Here is a 23565-nt window from a genome sequence, read left to right on the forward strand (position 1 = left end):
CCCAAGTAATTTTAGGAAACATATCAGACACAGAAGCTGGGAACTTCTAGCTGTGAGAACAAAATATCTGGCTTGCTTTCCAATAGACATCTGAGACTACCTGAGATTAATATATATATATATATATAAATAAAAACAATTATTAAAACTGCATTTGATGTGTCAGTATGTAATTCTATTCCTTAAAGAATTCAGCTTTGTTCCTGGAAAAATAAAAGCAAATTAAAAAAAAAAAAAAAATATACCGGAACAGAAGATTTCACATCTAATTACTAACAAATGTGATAATACAAGAGATGTATGTCTAACTTAAAGTGTTAAATATGAAGCAGTAAGGAGCACTGTGGGAAATGGTTGAGCAAAGGGATTTTATTTGGGAAGAAAATATTTCTCCTGTTCTCTCTAATGCTCATGGGAAGCACCTTCATCTTAACTGTCTAATTTTATACTACTGTATACTTACTGGCACAGTAACATCACTATTTCAGGATAAGATACTAGGTCAAACTTCTGCCTTGACTTCCTACTTCTCAATTTGTTCTTTTAGGTATGGCAAAATGAGACCAATTAATCTACATGGAGCACTTCCTGTACTGAAAAGTAACCTATGGAACAGCTTTAGGTAAATGTCTATGTGTCTACACACACACACACACACACATATATATATATATATATATAAAATTTATACGTGTTAAAATGTTATAAACACACAAATATATATATTTTTTTTTCTGAGCAAGAAATCACTCAGATAATAAAATCGAGGTCTAGCATATTACTAATTGCCTGAAGAGAAGAATTTTCATAGCAAATATTTGTAAGAGCACACTAAACCACTGTTTAGTCATACACTACACAAAGTGAAGAGAACACACAAAACCACTCACCATTGTTTTTCTCTGTGTGGAACATATCAATTAGTTAGTTTTTAAAGATTACAAAAGTCTTCTGTGCATTACTAACCAGTTCTACCCCTGAGTCTGTTGATATCATAATATCAATCTGTTGTTAAATAGCTGTATTTGATTGGATAACAGCAGATAGGTGAAAAAGAGAGGGATAAGAATGGGACAGGGGAGAACAAATATGGATTCTATAATTAGCTCATAAAGTTTAGCTTCTGAGACTACGTGCACCTTAGTTTGGTTCTAATTGTAGGGCTTTCTGTCTATAATAAAATCAAATTTGTTCTCATATTTCTTGACATAACAAACAGTAATATAAATACTAACTACAAAGCTTATACTACAATCAGGAAATTGAACTACTACATTAGCCACATTAAAAATCTGTTCTAGAAATGTTAAAACTCAGTATTAACCAGCTGGATATCAACAATCACTGCTTAAATTTAATACAACTTTAGAGGTGCTGTTAGTAATCTGGTTTAACAGAACTGAACTTGCTTTCAGGCATCTAATTACAGGGACTTTTTAAACACAGGACATCAGCTAAATGTTCACTCCAGAAAGGCAGGCATTCAGTATACTTGAATTAAACATTCTGTGCTCTTCCCTTAGACTAGTTAGTCTGAGAAAAAAAAAAATTAAAAACCATAATTAGTAGGTTAAATGAATCTCGAACCCTCCAGAGAAAATCCTGAATAGCTGCCAAAAATATAGCACAAGTTACTTAATACTCTCTTAGAGCATTAATTATTATGAATATATTGATATATAAACTTACAGAAACTATTAACTAGTATAGAAAAACTTGATCTTCCCATATCTTCACAAAAGGTCTGGAAAGTACTATTTATTTAAAATACTGATTTTCTGGACCTTTGTAGGTAGCAATATGCTATTAACCTATTGGTGCAATGGTAGAATAACTAAGACTCAACTTATTTCAGAACTATCCCATATAGAATTTAAACAGCTGACATGGAGATGCAAGTGGTGTACATTTCATGCTGGCCTAGAATCTTAAAAAAAAAAATTGTTTGGAAAAAAAATAAATCAGAGTTTGAACTCCCCTGCCTCCTCCAGCCCTAAACAGAAATGAAATTCCCAAAATGTTTCTGAAGGAGGTATCTTCAAAGTCTAAGCATTATTTCAGTATGAGCTTAACTTCCTGTTTCAATCACAATTCTGAGCTTGATCAGGAAACTATTATTTCATTGAGGGAAAAAATAAAGTCCATCAACTGTATGTTATATGAGCAAGTATACCTGATGAGGGACCAAGACAGTCCTTTGTAGAACTACACCTTCTTAACTTTTTTTCTTTAGTAACAATAAATAATTTTACCAACCAGCTGAATGCTGGCTGCTTCATATCTTGGTATAACTGGCAGATTCAACGACATCTAATAACTGCTATTTTCCTCTCTATTCTTATAGCTGTCAACTCAAGCTTCAAGAGAAATGAAGAATGTGAAGTCAGGGCAAGGGGAGGGAAAAATAGCTTTGAAAGTTTTGCTGCGTAAAGGGAAAGAGATATGACAATAACACAGAGGGTAAAAAGGCCTTAATCTTCCCACAGAAAGGTATACTTGTACTTCACTAGCAAAACATTGCTATGCTTCTGAAGAAACTTTGACTGGAAACATCTCAAGATATCATTTTGTGGCACAGTATTAAAAAAAGAGAGGTGAAGCTTAGCTACCTTTGCAGAAGATGCACTATTCTACCAGACACGTAAACCAATTACTACTCTGCGGTCCTGTCATACTCCTATGCTTCCTTAAGTATGCCAAACACAAACAAAACTAACTATAAAACTCTCAAGATCAAAACACCTCAGGAATGTTTCACACCTGAATTCATTCCTACATTTAACATTTCTCTTTATAGTTTGTTTTAAGTGCTATAATTTTAACTCCTCCAAATCACTTTTTAACCACATTTTATTAATATTTTTTGTGGCACCACACTATTTTATTATAAGACCTAAGAAGATGGTTCAGTGGCATCTCTAAATACACATTAACTTAAAAGTAGGAATTGTTTCTTTCCAAAGAATCTTGTTAATATTGTTGCCTAGTATTTCATCTGCTTACGTGCACACTTACCAGTTTGGAAAAATAAAACCATGAACTGTTGATTCAGAAAGCATCATGTGAAAATAAAAACCCCCTATAACTTTAGTAAAAAGGCAACTCTTCTACCAATAGCAGTATCAAATGTTATTTTGTCAAGGGTTCTGCATATACTCTTTCCTATAGGAAGTGATAAATGCTGGATTTCAGCTACAATCCATCTTCCCTCTTCAAAAACTGCAGAAGAGTTAATTACTCTTTTTACCATTTCTCATTGAAAAGAATTGATTTTACTTATATAATTAATATTATTTTAATGTTTAAGTATTCTCCAGAGAAACTGCATCTGCTTCGCTTAGTCCTCACAGATTTCACGAGGGCTATCCGCATATGTGTACAGCAAATACATTATATACATGTTGAGGAAAATTACACTGTAAATTAACTACTGTTTTGAAGAAGCTTGGTCTACCCATCTGTTTAGAAGAATTTTATCAAGCTTTTGTGTACTTTCCTTCAATCCTTGTTGGTTTTCTTTGGGGTGGTGGCTGTTGGGTTTTTTTGTGTGTTTTGGTGGTGGTTGTTGGGTTTGTGGGGGGGTTTTGTGTGTTTTTTTTTGTTGTTGTTGTTTGTTTGTTTTTAATTTTTCTAACAGAAGAGCCCAGCTATTCTGGTACATTAAAACCAAAAAGATAATAATTCAGCCAGATCCTTACTAGATCCTACTCTGAAGGACTGCATTAATCCTAACCTGTTAGCAGATGCTGCCAAGCCACCATTGGTGCTGTATGAACACAGCTGTAATGATTTGTGGCACAAGCTATTACATTATGCAGAAAATAAAACCAGTTACTGCAATGCTCTAGTCTGCAAAACACACAGATCACTATGTCTAAATTCTCACAGAAGAAATCATGGCAAAGATCCAAATGGCATTTTGCATCACTGGTATCAATCGGGCCTCAGTGGGAAGTCAGAATTCTTCATTACTATGGCAGCAAACTGCTCTGAGTACAGAGACTGCTTTCCTGAAAATAGTAAGACACCGATTTGATTGAATCTGGGGAAAATGAGCTATAGTGTCATCTCTGACTTTGGGGGCAGGCAGTCGCTCAAATACTTCTATAAGATTTTGATACATGCCCTTTAGTACTTTGTTTCAGCAGGGAAGTGTAGCAGTTAAATCCACTGAGTCTTCCCTACATGCCTTTTCTGCAGAAAGTTTATTTCATATTCCCATGAAAAAAATACAGGAATTATTTGCAGAATTTACTGCTTCTGTTTTAGTTGTAGCTCTGCTTACAAGAGTTTTGGAGCTGGAAGGGGACATACTGTTCTCTATTTCTCCAAGTGCTGTGAGGTAGTCCCTGCTCTCAACAAACAGTTGGCTGATGTCATTTTTGACATCCCTTACTCTTACCCGCATGCTTCACATCACATTACTTTGAGCTACTCCGGGCAATCTCCATGGTGTTTGTAGTGGAATGTTACATGATACTGGAATTTATAACTACCAAGGGTTATGCTAGTCTATGATTTCATCATGACACCGAGGGCTTCATCAGCTTATGCAACTTCCTTGAATTTGCTGCAAACTTAAGAATAGATTTAAGCATTCTTCTAAGCAATGTCTAAACTTCACTTGAAATTATTGTCTTAGAAAATGAAAACTGTTTTGCAAAGAAAGTGCAGTATGTCACGTATACCGAGACCAGTGAAAAAAACTCAGTATATGATTAAGAATAACACTTACTTCCACCTGTGTTTAATTACAGTACAATAGTTTCCAGTACAATCCTTTTAGGGTTTATTTATCTGTTAGAATGGAGGCCTCAATTTATTTATTTAAGAGCTTCAGTGCTAGCATGCAAACTTTAAAAGAAATGCAAGTAGCCGTTGTCATGTTACCCTTTTTCTGGGTGTACCGCAATAGATCTTGGCTGGTCCAAACCCTGGGATATAATTACATATCGGAACGAGCCGTTGAGCCTGGCAACTTCAATTAAGTTGAAGCCATGATCCGTCCAATATATGTTACCTAGGAAAAATACCTTGAAGTTACTGGAGAAAGAAAAGACTTCTTGAAAAGTGTTTAAATCTTCAGTGTGTAAGTTAGGACCAGAAACCAACTGCTGCATTTTATCTTACATTTGTAATTTCTGGTCCTACACAGCTTTCCATTTTAAATTATAAACTTGTATTCATGGTTGTCACTGTTGAGACCGTCCATCTAAGAAATCCAACTATCCAAGATATTTAAATAATTTTTCTGTCTGTAGTAAAACTGCAAAAACCAATGTCGTATCTGCAAAGAAAAACATCTAGACAGTTGGAATATTAGAAATACAGAGCTGAAAGCAAACCAAGCCATTTAGCCTTGAGCTGAAGATGTAAGAGCATACTGTTAGAAATCAAGACAATTCCTGAAGCAGGTTAAGACTTACCTGCTATCCAGTCCACTGCAATGCCTTCAACTCTTCCCAAACCATTTGTAATAATGTCTTCTTTCCATGTTTGATCTCGTTTCGATCTGCTAATTTTGTTGAAGCCCATGTCTGTCCAGTAGATTGTATCATTTCCTATAAAATACATGGCAATGACTCTTAGATTAGTCCAGGTATCTACATCGGGAACTGTAAGAACCGTCACTTATAACTTTATTAATATGTCTCACAGTAAACAGAAGACAGGTATCAAAACTATCTTGAATTACTCATTCTTTTTCCTTTTAAAAATTTTATTTAAAATAGTTAAATGTGAATTCTAGGTTGTGTACTCCTTATTTAGTATTGCACATATATCACAATAGGGCCATGATAACAGATGGAAAATACTGCCCCTGTTAAAAATCACAATATGTTGTCTTTTTTTTTCTTTTCATAATGGAATAAATGTTTGAAAAACCTTTTTCTTTTTTTAATTAATCACCATTCCAAAGTACTCAGGAGTCTGAAAAACCACAGTGTATAACTGCCTTTACAGTAATTTCCTTCAGTAATCACACAGATTGAATTTTGGCAGTATATTAAAAAAATTAATTAGAAAATAAAAAGTCTGATATTTGAGACTAATATACTGATAAAAGAATAAAAAATTGACTCTATCCTCAATTAATCTTTTATTTTAAGTGTCCTGACAAGCTTTCACTAAAAGTCTCTTTTGGTGTCTTAAGGCATTTCAGCTCTCTTCCTGACATACTGCTGCAGTTGACTGTCCATAGAGTGGAAGAGAGTAGTCTTATAGTACAAACTTATTTTCACTGACCATTTGAAATCATCAACCAGGCCGAGAATTTGGAATGGTCAAAACACAGATACACACTTGCCTCTGTTGTCACAAAGTACCCTTGATAAAGGGATGGGGCAAACAAAGTGATGACATCCCTCAAGCAGAATTCCCTCTACTTCCATTGACAGATCTCTGAGTTAACAATGCAGATATACTCCATCCCACATTCTGATGTCAAAGTCATCAGCAGGGAACCTCCTGACTGAGCTTTTTTGTCTGGGAAAAACATTTTTCAGAGATAAATAATACTCATTCCTTTTTTATTTTTTTCATACATATATTTGCTTTTAATTCCGTGAGAGAGTGTGTATATATATTAAATAATATCTGTATTTATATATATATATATATATAACTACATATAAAAATATATGTAGATACTAATATATGCACATATAGAAACACATATATATGTGTGTGCATAAAAATACAAATACATACATATAAAACAGAAAAGAGAAAAATGAAACTTAAACTGGTAACAGTCAATTCCAAGACCAAACCCATTATTATCCTCTAGAACCCTACCCACATCACCAATAAAACAAATGACAAATTCTGACTTCAAGTATCCCAAATAGATAGTTTGATTACCACGAGAGCCATGTATTTTGCTAGTTATTTCAAATGACTACAAAAATTACACAGATCTTAATACTAGCCACACATAACATTCAACAGTAAGATACTGATCTATGATTGTGTGCTTCACAAGATACCCTTCAGTGGAATACGAGATATACAGAATTACTACAAAGTCTTATCTGAAAGTACACAGTTAATAAAAAAAAAATCTAGCTATTATGTTTACCAATTGGATAAGACATTCTGCAAGTGAATTTTATGTATTTCATATTCCAGTTTAATTCATCTCCATAAAAATAAACCATCTTGTATTCATACCGTGACTATTTATGTCAGCCACGTGAGGAAGAATCCACGCAACAGCTTAGAAACTGTGTTATAAGAACACAAAGATCTTTGTGGTTTCATTTCCATGACTATATCTTAATGTATGTAGCACAACTGACTTTGTAGTGCTGTTTTCTTAAAATAGTGTCTTTCAGTAATCCAAAAATTCAAACAACTGAAATACCTGGATTTACTTCCAGATAATCACATTAAAGAGATAAAACCAATTTTTTTTTAAAAAAAATCATATCCCTCTTTAGAATATATCATTACACACAACAATCATTTGAAGTCTACCTAAATTACTAGTTTACCTTCTGTAAAATGTAGTATTTTATGACACAGCTTTGTTTTGTTAACGATCAACATTTTTCCTTAAAACACAATATGCCTGACCTGAATATAAACAGGTAGAAAGCAACTAAATGTTAAGTACACGTACAAAAAAGGATGGTGAGGACAGACAAAATCATGGAGATGTGCAGATATAATAAAGGAAAACACTTTTTCAAGATAAATATTACAGGGAATATTATTTTACCATTTGTCTAATTGGATTTTTATTTAGTCAGTAGTGTTTCTGTAAAATGACCAGAATTTTTAAGCAGATTGTTTCTGTTTTATAAACAAAAAAAAAAAATTTAGTAGTTTTGGGACTGAAATTAGTCAGGGAAGCTCAAGTAATATTTGCTGTGTTGAAGTTCACAAAACACATAAAATTCACTGCTTCTAGAAAGCATCCTTAAAAGTAAATGCTAACAGCTTGAGTATGCAAATATAATAATTACACAAACATATACTGATATTAAACACTCGGCTAACACACTGTTTCTTTAAAATTCTCATATTCTTTTACAGACCTATGCCTTACTTGCCTAGATACTGTATCCCAAATTAAATCTCCATTAAACACAGCTGTAAAGCGCATTGACTATGATATTTTGATATAATTGTTCAAAGATGCTCTAAGGGGGGAAAAAAAAATAATTCTTGAAGTATTGATAAACATTTATTCACAGCAATGCAAAAATTTTCACACACTATGCTGTATACATTACATTGGGGAATATTTTTTGAATTTCCAGGTACTTCATGACAGCTTAAGAAAAAAAAAATACGCGCTTTTGTTGTACAGTGTGAAAACATCTAAGGAATTTGTTGTCACCAAACTAATGAAGATCCCTGTGGGTTCCAAATACAGCTAACACTACAGCATTTGATGTTTCAACCTGCATTTGGATAGACATGGTATGGTCCAAATGACAAACCCCTAATTTTATGGAGACCTGAATTTTTTTGAGTTCCTTTGTGATAATAATCAAAGTTCTCCGTATCTTAATAAAACATGGAGTAACGTTCTCAGTAGGACTCAACCACTGAAGACCTATAGCATGCAGACCAAGGAAATGGGAACTCAAACTAAGCAATTGACCTTTATTTTGTTGAATGCTATTTACTCATAAAAGTGGATGATGTTTTCAGAGATTTGTGTGTCAATGTTGTCTCTGTCAGGTAGAACTATTAATATTGTAATTGTACAGACCTGTTTTATTTTCCCAATTACTCTGAAAAATAACAGACATGGAGACAAGAAGTCCCTTCAGCGTCTGGTTCCTGAAGTCAATTCTGGCTTCAGGGAGATGGAAAGAAGGTCTATACTCAATTTGGAGCTCTCAGTATCATTTTACCTAGTCTATTGCTGGAACCTGAAGAGAAAAGAATTACTACCTGGAAATGACAGTGGCCAGAAAGTGGGAAACAACTGTCTACAACTTTACACAGCTTCTACAAATAATATGTTAAGTGGTGAGCATTAGTAACCACAGCCTCACATTGACTCCTACTGTCCACAGGCAGCTTATCAGCAAACACTGGAAATTAATGCTATTTAACACATTACTATTTTTCCAATAAAATCCTGTAACTCAAAATTCAACATAAAATTGTTGAATATTACCCCTTCGTCAGCTTAGTCTGTCCAAAATGCTTATTTCAAAAAAGAGAGTGAAATCTGTTCTCCTCCCACCCATACACACATGTACGTACCCCACAGATACAAATGCCTTCAGGTACAGTGATAGAATGAGTAAGAGGGAGACAGAAAATGGAGACAAAAGTGTGGAAAAACATGACAACACCTCTGGGTTCCCAGCAACCACGAAGTTCAGCAAAACTCACTGAGGGACTATGAAGACTCCGCTTTTCACAGAGGCAAAATCTTGTGAATCTTAAACTGTTTCTGAGACAAAATACTGCAGAATTGAAAGGGACTCAGCAATAACACTGTATTATTTCAAGACTATCAACAATTTTAACTATTACTTCACCTTTATGGAGGCTTTTTGGCACTAATGAAAACATTACTGTAACCACTCTGCATTGCTGTACTTTGAAAGACAGAAATGCTACTACCCCTTAAGTAGTTGATACCCTCTGAGTGGGAGTTAAGAGAGTGTCTCCTGATGAACAGGATCACTGTCTTGGAGACATAGTTCTACCCTTCAGTCTGAAGACCATCATTCTGCAATAAACATGTTGTTCTAGTTTCTTCAATACTTAGAATGCTCTTGTTTTCTCAAATACATTAGTGCTGATCTGTCATGCAGATTCTCATCCAAATACATCACGCTTAAGTATCGAGTACCTCCTGCCATGTGAAAAAAAAGATTTAAACAAATGCAAACCAGACACTAAGGTAAAAAACTATGGTGAGCTTCCTGGAACAATGTTGAAAGGAAGAAACAATGGGCATTTCTCTGACATACTGTGAAAAAGTCTTCAGCACCAGGAAAGAATCAATGACATTATCTTTAACAATACAGAAACGATAGGCTACTAGGATCACGCTCAGTTTTATAACCCTATGTCTTAAATAACACTGGCAACTCCACTCCCCGGTGACCTCTAAAAAACCCCAAAGGTCAAAACTACTCCTGTAGTTCTTTAACGAGAATTTAGAAGTATCAAGACAGAGGAAGAAAAACAGTGAATTTTTCTTTTAGCTTTTTCATGTCTGCAAAAAAATACTGCTGTAAGTCTTAACTATGATATGTTATACGATGTTAATGTATTTTAGCCACTTTGCATACCTAAACATTACCGGAGAGTAGATCAGAATTTGGGAATGTTTCAAGACTAAGAAAAATAATGCAAGCAATAATCATTAAGTGATAAAAGCCCCAAGATGAAATCTGAAAGTACCTCCAACTTGCCTTCTGTATCACATTTGATGAGCAAAGGTTTTAGGAATGAATTCAGAAAATTCAAGGTAAAGCATCAACATGATGAGAAAAACAATTGCTTTTTAAGCTGAAATGCTGTTGAAAGCTGTACTGTAACTTTTTGTAACACAGCATCCCCTTGTGATTTCACTGTTACAGAAGATTTACATTCATGTTTGGCAATACATTTGTCACTGTCAATCGCATTCTTGTTCCTTGTGCTGTAACTGATCTTTATACAAGTTGATGAATCTCACTCAATTTCATCCTTCCTCAAATCTCATTTTTCCAAAAAGCTAAAAATTAATACATTTATCTTATTCTTCTAAAATATTAATTTGATAATGACTAGTGATTCCAAATAAAGCTCTCTAAACTAGAAACTAGCATATCTCATAAATAGACTATGCTAAAAAAAAACCCCAACAAACAAAACAACAAACAAACCCAAAGAAGACACAAGATGCAAAATCCCCAATAAAATCCTAGAACAAAAAGGTCAACTTTCAGATTTCTGTGTTAAATATCCTAATTTTGTAAAGCTTGCAAGACTTGATTAAAAACCAGTATTTTTTTTTTTTAGGGTAAGTACGGTCTAATAAAAAATAGAATCTCTGGAATACCCAATTGCGTTGTCTTAGTCTTGTGACTCTGTCACAATCATGCAGAGCTACCACTTCTCTTTCATACTGTACCTTTCCATAAGTAGATTAAATCAGCTGTGTCATAGTCTAAGAGATATGTATAAAGGCATTAGCTTTTAAGTGATTTTTATGTCTCAGTAGACTGTTACTTAACTATACCTATGATATAACAAAAGCTCTGAACATTAGTTATCACTGATTTGAAATCAAAATATACAATTATGAGGGCACTATAAAATGCTGAGTGAACCTGGCATTTTGCTAGGCAGAGTGGAGGTACAAGAGCATCAGTGAAGAAGGCAGGCCAAAAGAAGAGAACACTTTAATGAATTTACCTTTTGACCTGTTAACAAAAGATTAGTGATATTTGCATGATGAAGTAGTCAGAGCAAACAGAAAAAGGTCTGGTTTTAATATGAAGGCATACATTATCATATTCTTAAGCCAAAACGTAGGAACTCTCAATGCCGGATTCCGAGGCTGAACGTTCTGTTCACGCTGCAGTGGAAAGGTGCATAGTATACTCAAGACAGAAATGCCCGTTCTTCAGGCTGTTAGACAATCCACTTCCAAAAGAAACAAATAAAGAGTTGGCTTGTACACTGCAGTGAAGCGGTTGAGCTTTACTGGACAGGAAGAAAACTGTCCTACTCAGCTGTTAGAACCACCTGCATATATAGGACTAAGAAAATTAAGTGGAAAAAAATATCATAACAGGAACAAGCTTTTTTCTATGAAAAAGGAACTAAGGAAATTTGCTTTCCTACAGATTTATGACCTCTTTCTGTAAAACAACCAGTCTCCTACTCAAGTTCTCATTCCACTGAAAAACAGCAGATAGTGCTGCTAATGCAATCTACATATACATAATACATTTTTTCCTATTTACTGTCGATAATAAATAGCTAGAAGTTAACACCGTAACACACAATCAACCTCTATTTCTCTTAAAGACAATTGTAATTACTTAGCAGGTTTGACAATGGAGGGTTTATTTCATTTATAAGAATCAGATACAATACTTACCACACATACAATTAAATATACATATTTACCTGCATGGAAGTCTATGCCCACAGCAAATGAAGTTCCAGATATAGGCATTAAAGCATCCATTTTATCAGTTGGATCAAGAGGAATTCCTCTAATTCCTTCATGAACAGAATACATAAGAAATGATTCAATACCTATGGGAAAAATAAAATAGCCAATGAGAACAAAGGAGAGACTTTCCCAATTAACAGGACTTGAGGAATTAACAAGCACTAGACAGTTTTCCAATCCATTTCCAATACAATTCCAATTCCACAGTTTTCCAGAATAACTACATCTCTTTGAAAAAACATCCATTAATTATTATGGTATATTTCTAATTAAATGATAAATGCAGTCTTATAGAAAGAAGGGAATCACGATCCATTTCAAGCATCACCTTATAATTAAGTAATTAGTAGAAATGAAAATTAAAACTAAAGAAGAAAGTGGTTTTGAATTATGAGAAATTTAAGAATATTTTCAGTGCACACCTGCACTTTCCGTACATATTCAGCAAGAGACAATTTTAAGGAACTTGTGGAAAGCAGGACCTGAGACTGTACATTGTCTTTTGAGGCATGGGATTCATCCCACCTCACGCAGTCATGCACACTTCCTTTACAGACAATAGAGAGAAATACATGGTTTTACTGAACAATGCAGTTGATTAATTTTAAATTTTAAATGTCTACTTTTGTGTTAGATTAATCATACTCCAGGTGTACCTATTTCTATTAAGTAGGAAGAAATTCTACTGTGTAAAGGTCTTGTTATGCAGTCATTCCCAGCTGAGATGAATCACACCTAATTGTTGACAACCAAAATTAGAACAAATACTTTGTTTCCCTAATCTGTTCAAATATCAGAAAACTTCTAAATTTAAGGGAAATCACACAGCATGATGATACATAACTCACATTATTGAAGAAGTTAATCTACCGCACATAAGAAAGTTCCTTTTTATTTAGACTAATTTTTTTTTTTTTTTTTTTTTTTAAATCTAGCTAGTAGTAATCCCTAAGAATGTAGACTAAAAAGTTTCAGGTAGAGAATTACAAAATTTTCTTCAAAACAAGGAGAAATCTAGCTAGAAAATTAAAAGAGCAATGCTAAACAAGTATATCTGTACAGAATAATACATTTTCTCCTGACAGAGATAAAAGTTCAAGAGAGAATAAAAATGCTTTTGTCTCATGACCTATTTTTAATTGAAGGAAAATTTAATCATAAAAACCTGTTAGAATATAGAAAGAAGTGTATCTAGACATAAAGGAGGGATACATTTTAAATACATAGCATCCAACAGTTTTATCTTAACCCACAACTGAAAGTTAGAAATATCTGAAAAAGTAATTGCAAAACTGAGTATTTTTTTTTAAAAAAAAAAAGAATGTTAAGAACATGTTATTGTCACATATGAAAAGCACTGCAGACACATTTATGTTGCTTAGTTCTGCTTCCATGTATACTCTACTAGAGGAGGTAGCAATCCCTCATAGGAATAAATAGTATTAAATTTATACAGTTCTAAGGCACCTTGACCATAAGGTTCGTTCGCAGTATTCAGGCAAAAAAGTAAGATTTTGGATGTAAGCTATGTTTTGTTTTTTTTCTGCTCAAATGCACAAGAGATTAAAAAAAAAAAAAAAATTAAAAAATCATGCCTTACTTTATATTAAGAGCAATACAATGGAATAAGATACCCAACTTTTCAGATACTGTAGCCTATAATTTACATTAAAGACAAGGTACATGACCTTGAACAAATATGCACTGCTATTAATGGTGGCTCAGATGGTCTGCTTTTCTGCCTATATTTAAAAAAAAAAAAAAAAAAAAAAAAAAAAAAAGCATTCCTCAGAGTTTACACAAAAATATATTCAGAACTAAATAAAGAAATTAAAAGCTAAATTTTTTTCCTAACCACAACAGACACTACTCTGTTACTGCTTTAATCAAGCATATCAAGTATAGTTATTTAACTTAAAATTAATAGAGAAAGTTATTTCCTCATTACAGTGTTGCCATAAATCTGACGTTAGTTACAATAAATACTGAAAGCCATTTTACCTTTGCATGCCATGCGGTTCTTTTGAAGGTTGTAGCCTACTGTACACACACAAGTCCTAGTGGTTTCTGATGTTGGTAAACAAAGCTGAGAGCATCCACCATTGTTTAACTGACAGGAATTGCTACCTATAACATGACGGGAGAAGAGATAAGAGGAAACAACATTTGCACGGTGCAATCCTGACTAAAAATGAATGTTGGCGTCAATTTATTAATGTTACAAAACCCAAATTTTGTTCAGATAACTTATTTGAAAAATTGAAATATGCATACAATATCTCAGGCTATGCTACTATTTAGATACTCTTCCACGCTTTGCTCTTACAGTATTTTATCTGCACAACTAGAATAGTGCTTTTTTCCTCAGAATAGTGTGGTGGTTTGTTTTTTTTTTTTTTAATAACTCAGTTTTCTGAAGAATCTGCCTATTTTAAAGTAAAAGCATATGATAAAATTGAAAATACTACATTAAGTTTGGAGCAGCAATGATGAAATGTCACTGACATTAGTCTAGGTGTATCTTATTCTAGACCATGAGCAAATCATTGACCATATTGTATTAATTCATTATTAACCTCGCTATCATCATCATCAACCAGCATTTGTTTAGTATATTTAAGATACATTCCAATGTGATCTCACAGATTTATGCTCCTACATCTTAATTAAAACAATATTTAATTTTAAGTAATAGATGAACACTTTTAATAAGATTTATAACAAACATTATGTTTATTATATAATAAACACCTCAGAAATTTGAAGCTTCATGAAGAAGCATTTAAGTCTACTAAGACACTGAAGGAATTAGTTGATTACAAGTTACCATATGATTCAGAGAGCTACTTGTCACATTTTGGTTTGCATTCCTAATTTTGAAGCAGAAGGCATCTCTTCATCTAAAATCAGAGATGTTTTCTAACGATCCAACCATACAAATGGAAAAGATAGGTGAGGTTTGAGTCTCAAGTATCCTCAAAGGTACAAATTCTACAGTACAAAATAAGAATCTAGGATGCCAGATTTGGACACAGAGAAATCTCTAAGTGCCTCATATTACATTTGCTCTCATGTCACTTTGATTACAACGAAATCCAAGACACATACGAAATCCGCAACAAATTTTAAAAAACCCCATGCAAGTGTAAAGCTGAATCCCATCTACAGTGTTTGATTCTTATATCCAAAACCCTGACGCTGCTCTCTATCAAAATATGTATCCGCAAGGTGACATTTCACTACATAACTTAAGGGCTCTCATTACCGCCAAAGTTCAGTAGTACAAGAAGAACTGCTCCTTTTCTTGACTTCTGTACAATGGAAGATGTATATTAATGCCACGGACCCAGATATCACTAACATTCGGGCACTCATGAAGCTACCAGTGTGTCTCCACGGTCAGGAGTTCCAGCTTTTTAAAATGATAGAAACATTACTGAATGCCTACATTTTTATTACTTACTGTTCCACCACATTTAAACCTAAGGGCCAGGCTGGTGAAGCACTTCTGGTGTTTCCTGTATCAGGTAGAATGGCAAGTGTTCGCAGAGTGCTCTATATGGAACTTAATTAATACTCCGTACATAGACTGCTTATTGTAGTAAACCATCCTGTGGGGTTTTTTTGAAGCTTCTCCATAAAATGAAATTATTTATTTCACGTAAATCCCATCCTCATCACTTTCAGTAGCTGGAATCAGAAATAATCTTTCTCTAAAGAATCTCCCAAATGTTTTCATCTCTGATCTCCAAATTCATAAAACTATGTGCATGACCCCAAATTACACTTTTTCATATTATCTTAGCTCACACTTGGCCAACTAAGTTTTGGCAGTATTAGAAATATTCCCCCATTTTTCTGCTGTCTCATTTTTGATTTATACTACTGTCACTTCTGTCAATTTAGATGAATCGAAATTTGTTATAACAAATATTAATGAATTCTCTGATAATACTTCCACCTACTTGAAAATTCAATAATCTGAGGTGAGGTTCACACACTGATTTATTTTTTGACTGAAAATTTTTACTATAGTGTAAACTTCAGAAAACATTTGATAAATTAAAACAGATCAGGCAGATATGCTAAATCAGTTAGCCTATTATATTCCATAATTTATTCAATAATAAAATATGTTATAATATTTTATCACTGAATTACAATGAAATACTTTTTTTTTTTCTAGTCATGTTTGGAGAATAACATGGAAAAAGATACTATGCAGTTTAGAAGTTGATTAAATATGCTTAACATTTAACATACCTTGCTGTGCTGCTTTATCGTACACTTTCATATGTACAACACCTGAAGTTTTGTTTCGCAGGACAGTTGGGTTTCTTCCATCTTTTTTGTTACATGTACCGATCTGAGCTAAGTTCTGGTCTGCCCACCAAAGCTTTTTATCTGTAAAATTTTAAAGTTTTAAAGATTAAGATGATCAATATCAAATGATATGGGTCTGAAACCTAAGGTGGGAAAAAGCTTTTGAGGTTAATTTTCAGATCAATGTTAAGGAAAATTGCTCAAGGAATAAAGTCATTGTTTGATTTTAAACCCAGAAATTTTTGATTTATAAATTTACTTTTTTCTCTTTAGGTGATAGGTTTTCACATATTATTTAAGTGGCAAAACTTAGTTATGCTCAATTTATAACTGAAAGTTACAAAATATTATTCACAGATCATGTAATACTACAATACACGTTTTGTTCTCAAACTTTGCTATATCCATTCATTATGCACTTTGAGAATAACAGGAACTCTGATTCCAGGTTTTCATTACTTAAGTGTCCAAATTAAGAAACAGGACAATTACCAGAAAAATAATTGTTACTGTCTTAAATTATTGAAATTACCAACTTAGATTGATAGTATTTTTTTTTCATCATAGTTGCACAAGAATTTAAAATAACAAAAAATGAGACAAGCTATGCACATACTAGCATAAAACTTCAAACCATCCTTGTCAATTCACATATGCAGAAATCTTGAATCATAGTGTGACGGACTTGTGAAAAATTTATGACAGAATTCTCACTTGATGTGCAATTGCAGTACATGCCACATATTCTTCAAGGGTTGGATTTCAGGGGACTTTAGTCATACAGATTTCACTTAAATTCAGAGAGGATTCTAAGTGACATGTTGATAGAAACACGAAGTTTGGTCATACTGCTATGGTAATATTGGTTACTGTGGAATGTAAATTTTTACTAAAAAATAAATTAAGATACAAATGTCATAATTATTATGAAGACACTTTCAAAACAATTTAAACAACAGTGTACAAAGACAAGCAGTTTAAAAGAAGTTTCTTGAAACTGAAAAGTATACGTGAGGTGAATATTCCTCTACTTCATTTCATTTACATCACTTCAGAAAAATGTAATTTCTGAAGCACCATTAACATAATTTAAATACCAACATTAAGAATTGCTTTAATTTTGTTCAGAAATATACAACACTTATAGTGTTATCAGTTTGTCATTTTGAGACTGACTCATTACCTGCTGGAATTAATGAAAGAGCTGCTTAAAGAGCTTATTAGTCTTTTATTCATCTAACGAAAGCTAGTAACATGCCTCAGTGTCGATGGCTCATAATTTCTTTCAGGTACTAGCCTTTACTACGTTTCCTCAAACCAGTATTGGGGTGGTATTCCTACCAAGCTTTGAATATTTCACATTTCGTGTCATCACTTGATATTGTACAAATGGTGTATAAGTCACAACCACCACAAAGCTAAAAGAAAAAAAAAAAAAAAAACAGGAAAAAGAGCAAGAAGAAATAATGCAAATAGAAGAAATGAATAGTAAATATACACTTTTGAAAAACTTCACAGCAGCTCTCATGGAAATTTGTATTGCCTATTGCTAAGGCTTGGAAGACAGAACAGGCTAAAATGAGGGGAAATAAGAAGAATGCTAGAAATGCCCTTTACTCTCTTGGTATTTCTTTATACCCTTACGCATATAAAAGGCCACATTCATTAGCTTTGCTGTAGTTCTGAAGGATGACATCAAGATCATACAACTGTTTTCTACAACAGCTACCTCCTGTCGGTGTTTCAGTGAAGACACTGGGGTGGCGATGGAATAGCTCCATAGTATGGCACCGCTACTCATAATGGCCATAGTGTCAGGGAATATAATCAAGTGCCATAAATCAAGGTTGCTCAAGGAGTGTTCACCCTTATCACAACTCGAGAACCACAGTACTGAAATTAACCGTGACATGCTTTTGTCACTTGCCATGTGCCAAAAGAGAAAAAACCCCAACCTTAAAATGTCTTTCACATATGCAGGCACCAGCATGTCACACTTAAGGTGAAATAATTTAACGCAAATTAACAAATTCTACATTACTATCTTCCATGAGGTACGTGGAGAAGGTTCGGTTTAGGGGAAACTAAAGAATGCATTGAAATTTCAGAAGTGCATTTCTGAATGGCAAACAAACTTTTAACAGATCCAAAAGAATAATATACACAGTAATGATGTTTACTGCCTGATTTTAACAGATTAAACACTTGGGAACTTAAACTTGCTTCCAAAACAAGAACTCAGCTAACTCAGAGTGACTGAATGTTCACAGTGAAGAGCTCCTTACCTAACCAATGTCAAGTCCTTCAGCTGTTTCCCTTATAATATAATCTTTTCATTTTTATCATAATTAATTTCAGCCAGCTTGTTCCCATTATTCATCAGTCTCAATGGTTGCTGGAAGCAAAGCAAATCAGTCCTTTCCTGTCTGGAGGAGACTGAAACACAGAGCATACCGAACATACAGAAAACACTTAGCCAATGCTAACTCTTAATGTCATCCTTCAGACATTGCATACAGGCATTATTTCAGTGAAGAACTTCCTGATGTTTCTAGTTGTAGATAAACAAATCCAATGCAGACCACTGCCAGCTATTTCTGTCAAGTTTAAGAGGAACAGCATCCTGTATTCTACTTTTCACAGTAAAGGCATGAGACACTTCTGCTAGCTTTCAATAACTATTCAAAACGGTAAGAAAAACCAATGCACAGAGCTAACACAACCTTTGTCAAAATACAGATTTCCTTTTGAAGTGAAACCAAGAACACACATATGCCATACTTCCTTGATGAACTCACAAGCCACCCCATACAAAATCTGAGCCCCAGCACACTGCAAAATAGCGGAGTGATTGACTGGTTGAATCCCTTCAGTTTGCTGGCAGCCAGATGGCCACGCAGCACATGTGCTGGCCAGCATATCACTTCGTGTGTAGCTCCAGAGTGGCAACAGCCTGTGCTTTGTTTTGACACAAAGAAGATGGGGAATAGAGTGGAGAGAAAAAAAGGGGAGAAATCTAAGGAATATGTGAGGAAAATGGGGTATTGTGATAGAAAGTTGTGGAATTGTGAATGAGGGAAGGCTCTACAAGTGAGACATCTACTGAGCAGAGGAGCAGGAGAGAAACTGTGATGAAACTTTAGGATGAAAGATGGGGCATACTGCACAGGAGACATGTCCTGATTTTGGCTGGGATAGAGTTAACTTTCTTCCTAGTAGCTGATATAGTACTGTTCTGGATTTAGGATGACAATACTGTTGATAACACACTGATGTTTTGAGTTGTTGCTAAGTCGTGTTTATATGAAGAACTTTTCAGCTTCTCATGCTGCCCTTCCAGCGAGGAGACTGCGGGTGCACAAGGAGTTGGGAGGGGACACAGCCAGGAGAGCTGACCCCAACTGGCCACAGGGATAGTCCATACCATACAGCATCACACTCGGTGTATAAACTAGGGGGAAAGTTGGCTGGGGAGTGGCAGCCCACTGCTTGGGGTCTGGCTGTGCATCGGTCAGCAGGTGGTGAACAACTGCATTGTGTCACTTGTTCTGTATACTCTCTTATCGTTATTATTGGTTTTTTCCTTTCCTTTCCTGTCCTATTAAACTCTCTTTATCTCAACCTCTAAGTCTCACCTTTTTTTCCAGTTCTCTCCTATATTCCACCAGGGAGGAGTGAGCAAGCGGCTGCATGGTGCTTCGTTGCTGGCTGGGTTTATACCATGACAGTCCTTTTTGGTGCCCAACGTGGGGCACAAAGGGTTGAGATAAGGTCAGATCTGACCAGAGCATCTTAAAATGAATTTGATATAAGCATTCATTATATTACTTTAATAGTTGCTGGTCACAATATTGACTTATTGGCTCTCAGAGTTGTTGTGCTTGATCTCAGGGCTGTGTTTTGTAACACCTTACTTGTTGTATGTGTTCCCTGTTGTGCTGTTTATCATCTCTGGGGGCTGGATTAAGGTTATCATTTTTCTGTACTGTGGAACACTGGCTTATGATATGATAAAATTACTGGTTGTGAGACTAATCTGGTATTTGTACTCAGAATTACCATCACCTCTGTACTTCAGGAACCATCTCTCGGAAACTATTAATAATTACACTTTTTACATTTTCTCCTCGGAGAGCTCATCTATGGGGGAGACAAGGGGTGTGTGTGTGTGACAATTTCCCCCGCTCCTTCACATTCCTCTTCTCCTTCAGGCTAGTTACAACAGCTCTTGAGAATTTTGAATATTCTGGGGATATTCAAACCAGCATGCTCCTATTCCTACAACTTCAGAATATATTTCAGGACTTGTGTAAGGTTAAATCACTCTTTAAGAACACCATCCAGATATCTGCCCTGAGGGAGGATAGCAAGGAGTGGCAGGGAAGTGTGGGCAAGTACCTAGACAGGGGGAACCTCCAATGTTTTGGAACTTCACCCCTGAACAGAGGATCCAAGACCCACTATACTCCAACTAAAAAAGAGATACAGCATATGAAGGGGTTTGAGCAGCTTTGGAAGTGGTTGGTACCTGAAGCACAGCTCCTCCTGGTGCTCCAACTGCCAGTACTGACATTTTAGAGGGATAGTCCTGAGACTAAGGGAATGACACCTGTGTGTATATATGCAGAGACAGAAAAGGTGGTGGTGATTAATTAGGATGCACTGGAAAGCGAGAGACATGGTCATGATGTAGATGGCATAGAATAAGGCGTAGATATTTCCCTGATTTTGGCTGGGATAGAGTTATTTTTCTTCCTAGTAGTTGGCATAGTGCTGTGTTTTGGATTTAGGATGAGAATAATGTTGATAACACACTGAAGTTTTAGTGCAAGAAGTACTCAGCAATAAGTCAAGGACTTTTCAGTTTCTCATGCTGCCCTGACAGTGAGGAGGCTGAGGGTGCACAAGGAGTTGGGAGGGGACACAACCAGGTCAGCTGACCCCAACTGGCCACAGGGATAGTCCATACCACATGGCATCATGCTCAGCATATAAACTAGGAGAAAAATTGGCTGGGGGGTGATGGCCCACTGCTCGGGGTCTGGCTGGGCACTGGTCAGTGGGTGCTGAGCAACTGTATTGCGCACCACTTGATTTTTTTTTTTTTATCTTTTCTTTATTATTATTTTCCCTTGCTTTTTTGACCTATTAAACTATCTTAATTTCAACCCACAGGTTTTACCTTTTTTCTGATTCTCTCCCCAGTTCCACTGGGGGGAAGCAAGTGAGTGGTTGCATGGTGCTTAGCTGCTGGTTGGGATTAAACCGTGACAAGATATTATGGAGAGAAGGTTATAGCGAGAAGCTGAAGGTACTGTGTTATTAAGATTTGGGAAACATGAAAGCAGTTTCACCAGTTCCACTTTTGCTGTAACAACTGCTGATTTGAGGCTACTTCCATAGAAAATCCTAAATTAAAATGTCTAGTTATATATGGAAATTCTACTGGCTTTGCTTTAGGGAAGAAATCCATTTTCACAAGTGAGCAAAGTTGCTTGTAATGCTAAAACACATTTTTCATTAAAAATAAATTACAATCAATAACTAAGCAATCACGGAAAAAATGAAAACTAGGCTCTACCTCCCAATTAATCAGAATATAATTTTAAACAGCTTCGATATTAAACTCAGACTTCAGTGAACTAACGGCCAACACTGACAGAAACCATAGCCCATCTGCTGATTTGTCAATCTTCTGACATTAGTCCTCACTCTCTTCACAAGACTCAAAAAGTACAATGACTTCCTTCTAACTCATTGTGGGTTATCAGTTTCTCTAGACTTAGTCAAGTCATACAACTTAGTGAGTGGTCACCACTCTGCAGCTCACCATTTCAGAAAAGAAGTTTCAGAAGGAAAACATACCAGAGATGAAAAAGCAGATGAATACCTGATGAGAACTACAAGGGCACTGCCAGGGCATGCAGAGATGCAGTTAGAAAAGCAAAAGCTCAGCTTTTGAAATTGAAATTAGCCAGAGATGTCAAAAACTACAAGAAAGGGTTCATCAGGTATGTAACATCATGCAGAAACAGAAGAAAAATATTGGCCTGCTTTTAAACATGAGAGGTGAATTAGTCAGCAACAACACTGAAAAGTCAGAGGTTCTCAACACTTTCTTCACCTTTATCTTTACCAGTACTGTTGGGCCCCAGGCCTTGGGAACAAAAATCCAGGTTGATGCAAACACAGACCCACCATCAGTGAAGGAAGAGTTGGAATGTGAACTGTTACAGGAGCTTGATCCCTACAAATCGATGGGCCCTGATGTTATCCAACCGAGGTTGTTAAGAGAGCTGGCTGACATCATTTCAGGGCCACGTTCCATAATTTTTCAGAAGTTGTGAAGATCAGGGGACACCCCAGAGGACTGGAAGAAGGCTAATGTCACCCTCATGTACCAGAAGGGATTAAAGAAGGATCCAGAAAATACTATGCCCATCAGGCTTGCTTCAGTCCCTGGGAAAATATGAAACGAATCCTCCTGGTGCCTATTAAAGGTCCAGTGAAACACGTGATTGAGAAAAGGCAGCACGGATTCAACAAGGACAAGTCGTGCTTGACAAACTGGATGTTCTATGACAAAGTAACCTGCTCGGTTGATGTGGGGTGAGCGGTGGACAGTCTGCATGGATTTCTTTAAGGCTTTCAATACAGTTACCCTCAGCCTCCTCCTAGAGAATCTGATGCTTTATGGTCTAGACAAGGGGTCTGTCACCAGTGGGTCCTCCGGGAATCGATACTGGGCCCAATGCTGTTTCATCTCTTCATAAGTGACCTAGGTGATGGCATCACATGTACCCTGATGAAGTTTGCTGACAATACCATTCTGGATAGGCTGGAGGAGTGGGCTAACAAGAAAATTATGAAGTTCCACAAGGACAAGTTAAAGATCTTGCAGCGAAACATAATCTAGAAGTGCAGCTGAGACTGGGATCTACCCAGCTCAGGAGCAGCTCTGTGGAAAGGGAGCTGGGTGTCCTGGTGGACAAGAAGATCAACAGGGCTGTTGCTGCAGCAAAGAAAGCCAACGGGGTGCTGGGCTGCATCAGCAAGGGCATCCCCAGCAGAGAGAAAGAAGTCATTGTCCC

The 23565-nt window shown here is 35.5% G+C and overlaps 1 protein-coding gene across 1 annotated transcript in view; it reads right to left on the reverse strand.

The window, feature by feature from the left end:
* LRP1B (LDL receptor related protein 1B) overlaps positions 1-23565 on the reverse strand; it is a 568332-nt gene that overhangs the window by 180362 nt on the left and 364405 nt on the right. Inside the window, exons 33-37 of the mRNA XM_026852527.1 lie at positions 16415-16555; positions 14153-14278; positions 12103-12234; positions 5427-5561; positions 4891-5020 (exon numbers count right to left, since the gene is read on the reverse strand). Of these exons, the coding sequence (XP_026708328.1) occupies positions 4891-5020; positions 5427-5561; positions 12103-12234; positions 14153-14278; positions 16415-16555 (664 nt within the window). The remainder of the gene's footprint in view (positions 1-4890; positions 5021-5426; positions 5562-12102; positions 12235-14152; positions 14279-16414; positions 16556-23565) is intronic.

The sequence above is a fragment of the Athene cunicularia genome, assembly GCF_003259725.1.
Source record: "Athene cunicularia isolate RWA chromosome 7 unlocalized genomic scaffold, athCun1 chr7_part1, whole genome shotgun sequence".
Lineage (NCBI taxonomy): Eukaryota > Metazoa > Chordata > Aves > Strigiformes > Strigidae > Athene > Athene cunicularia.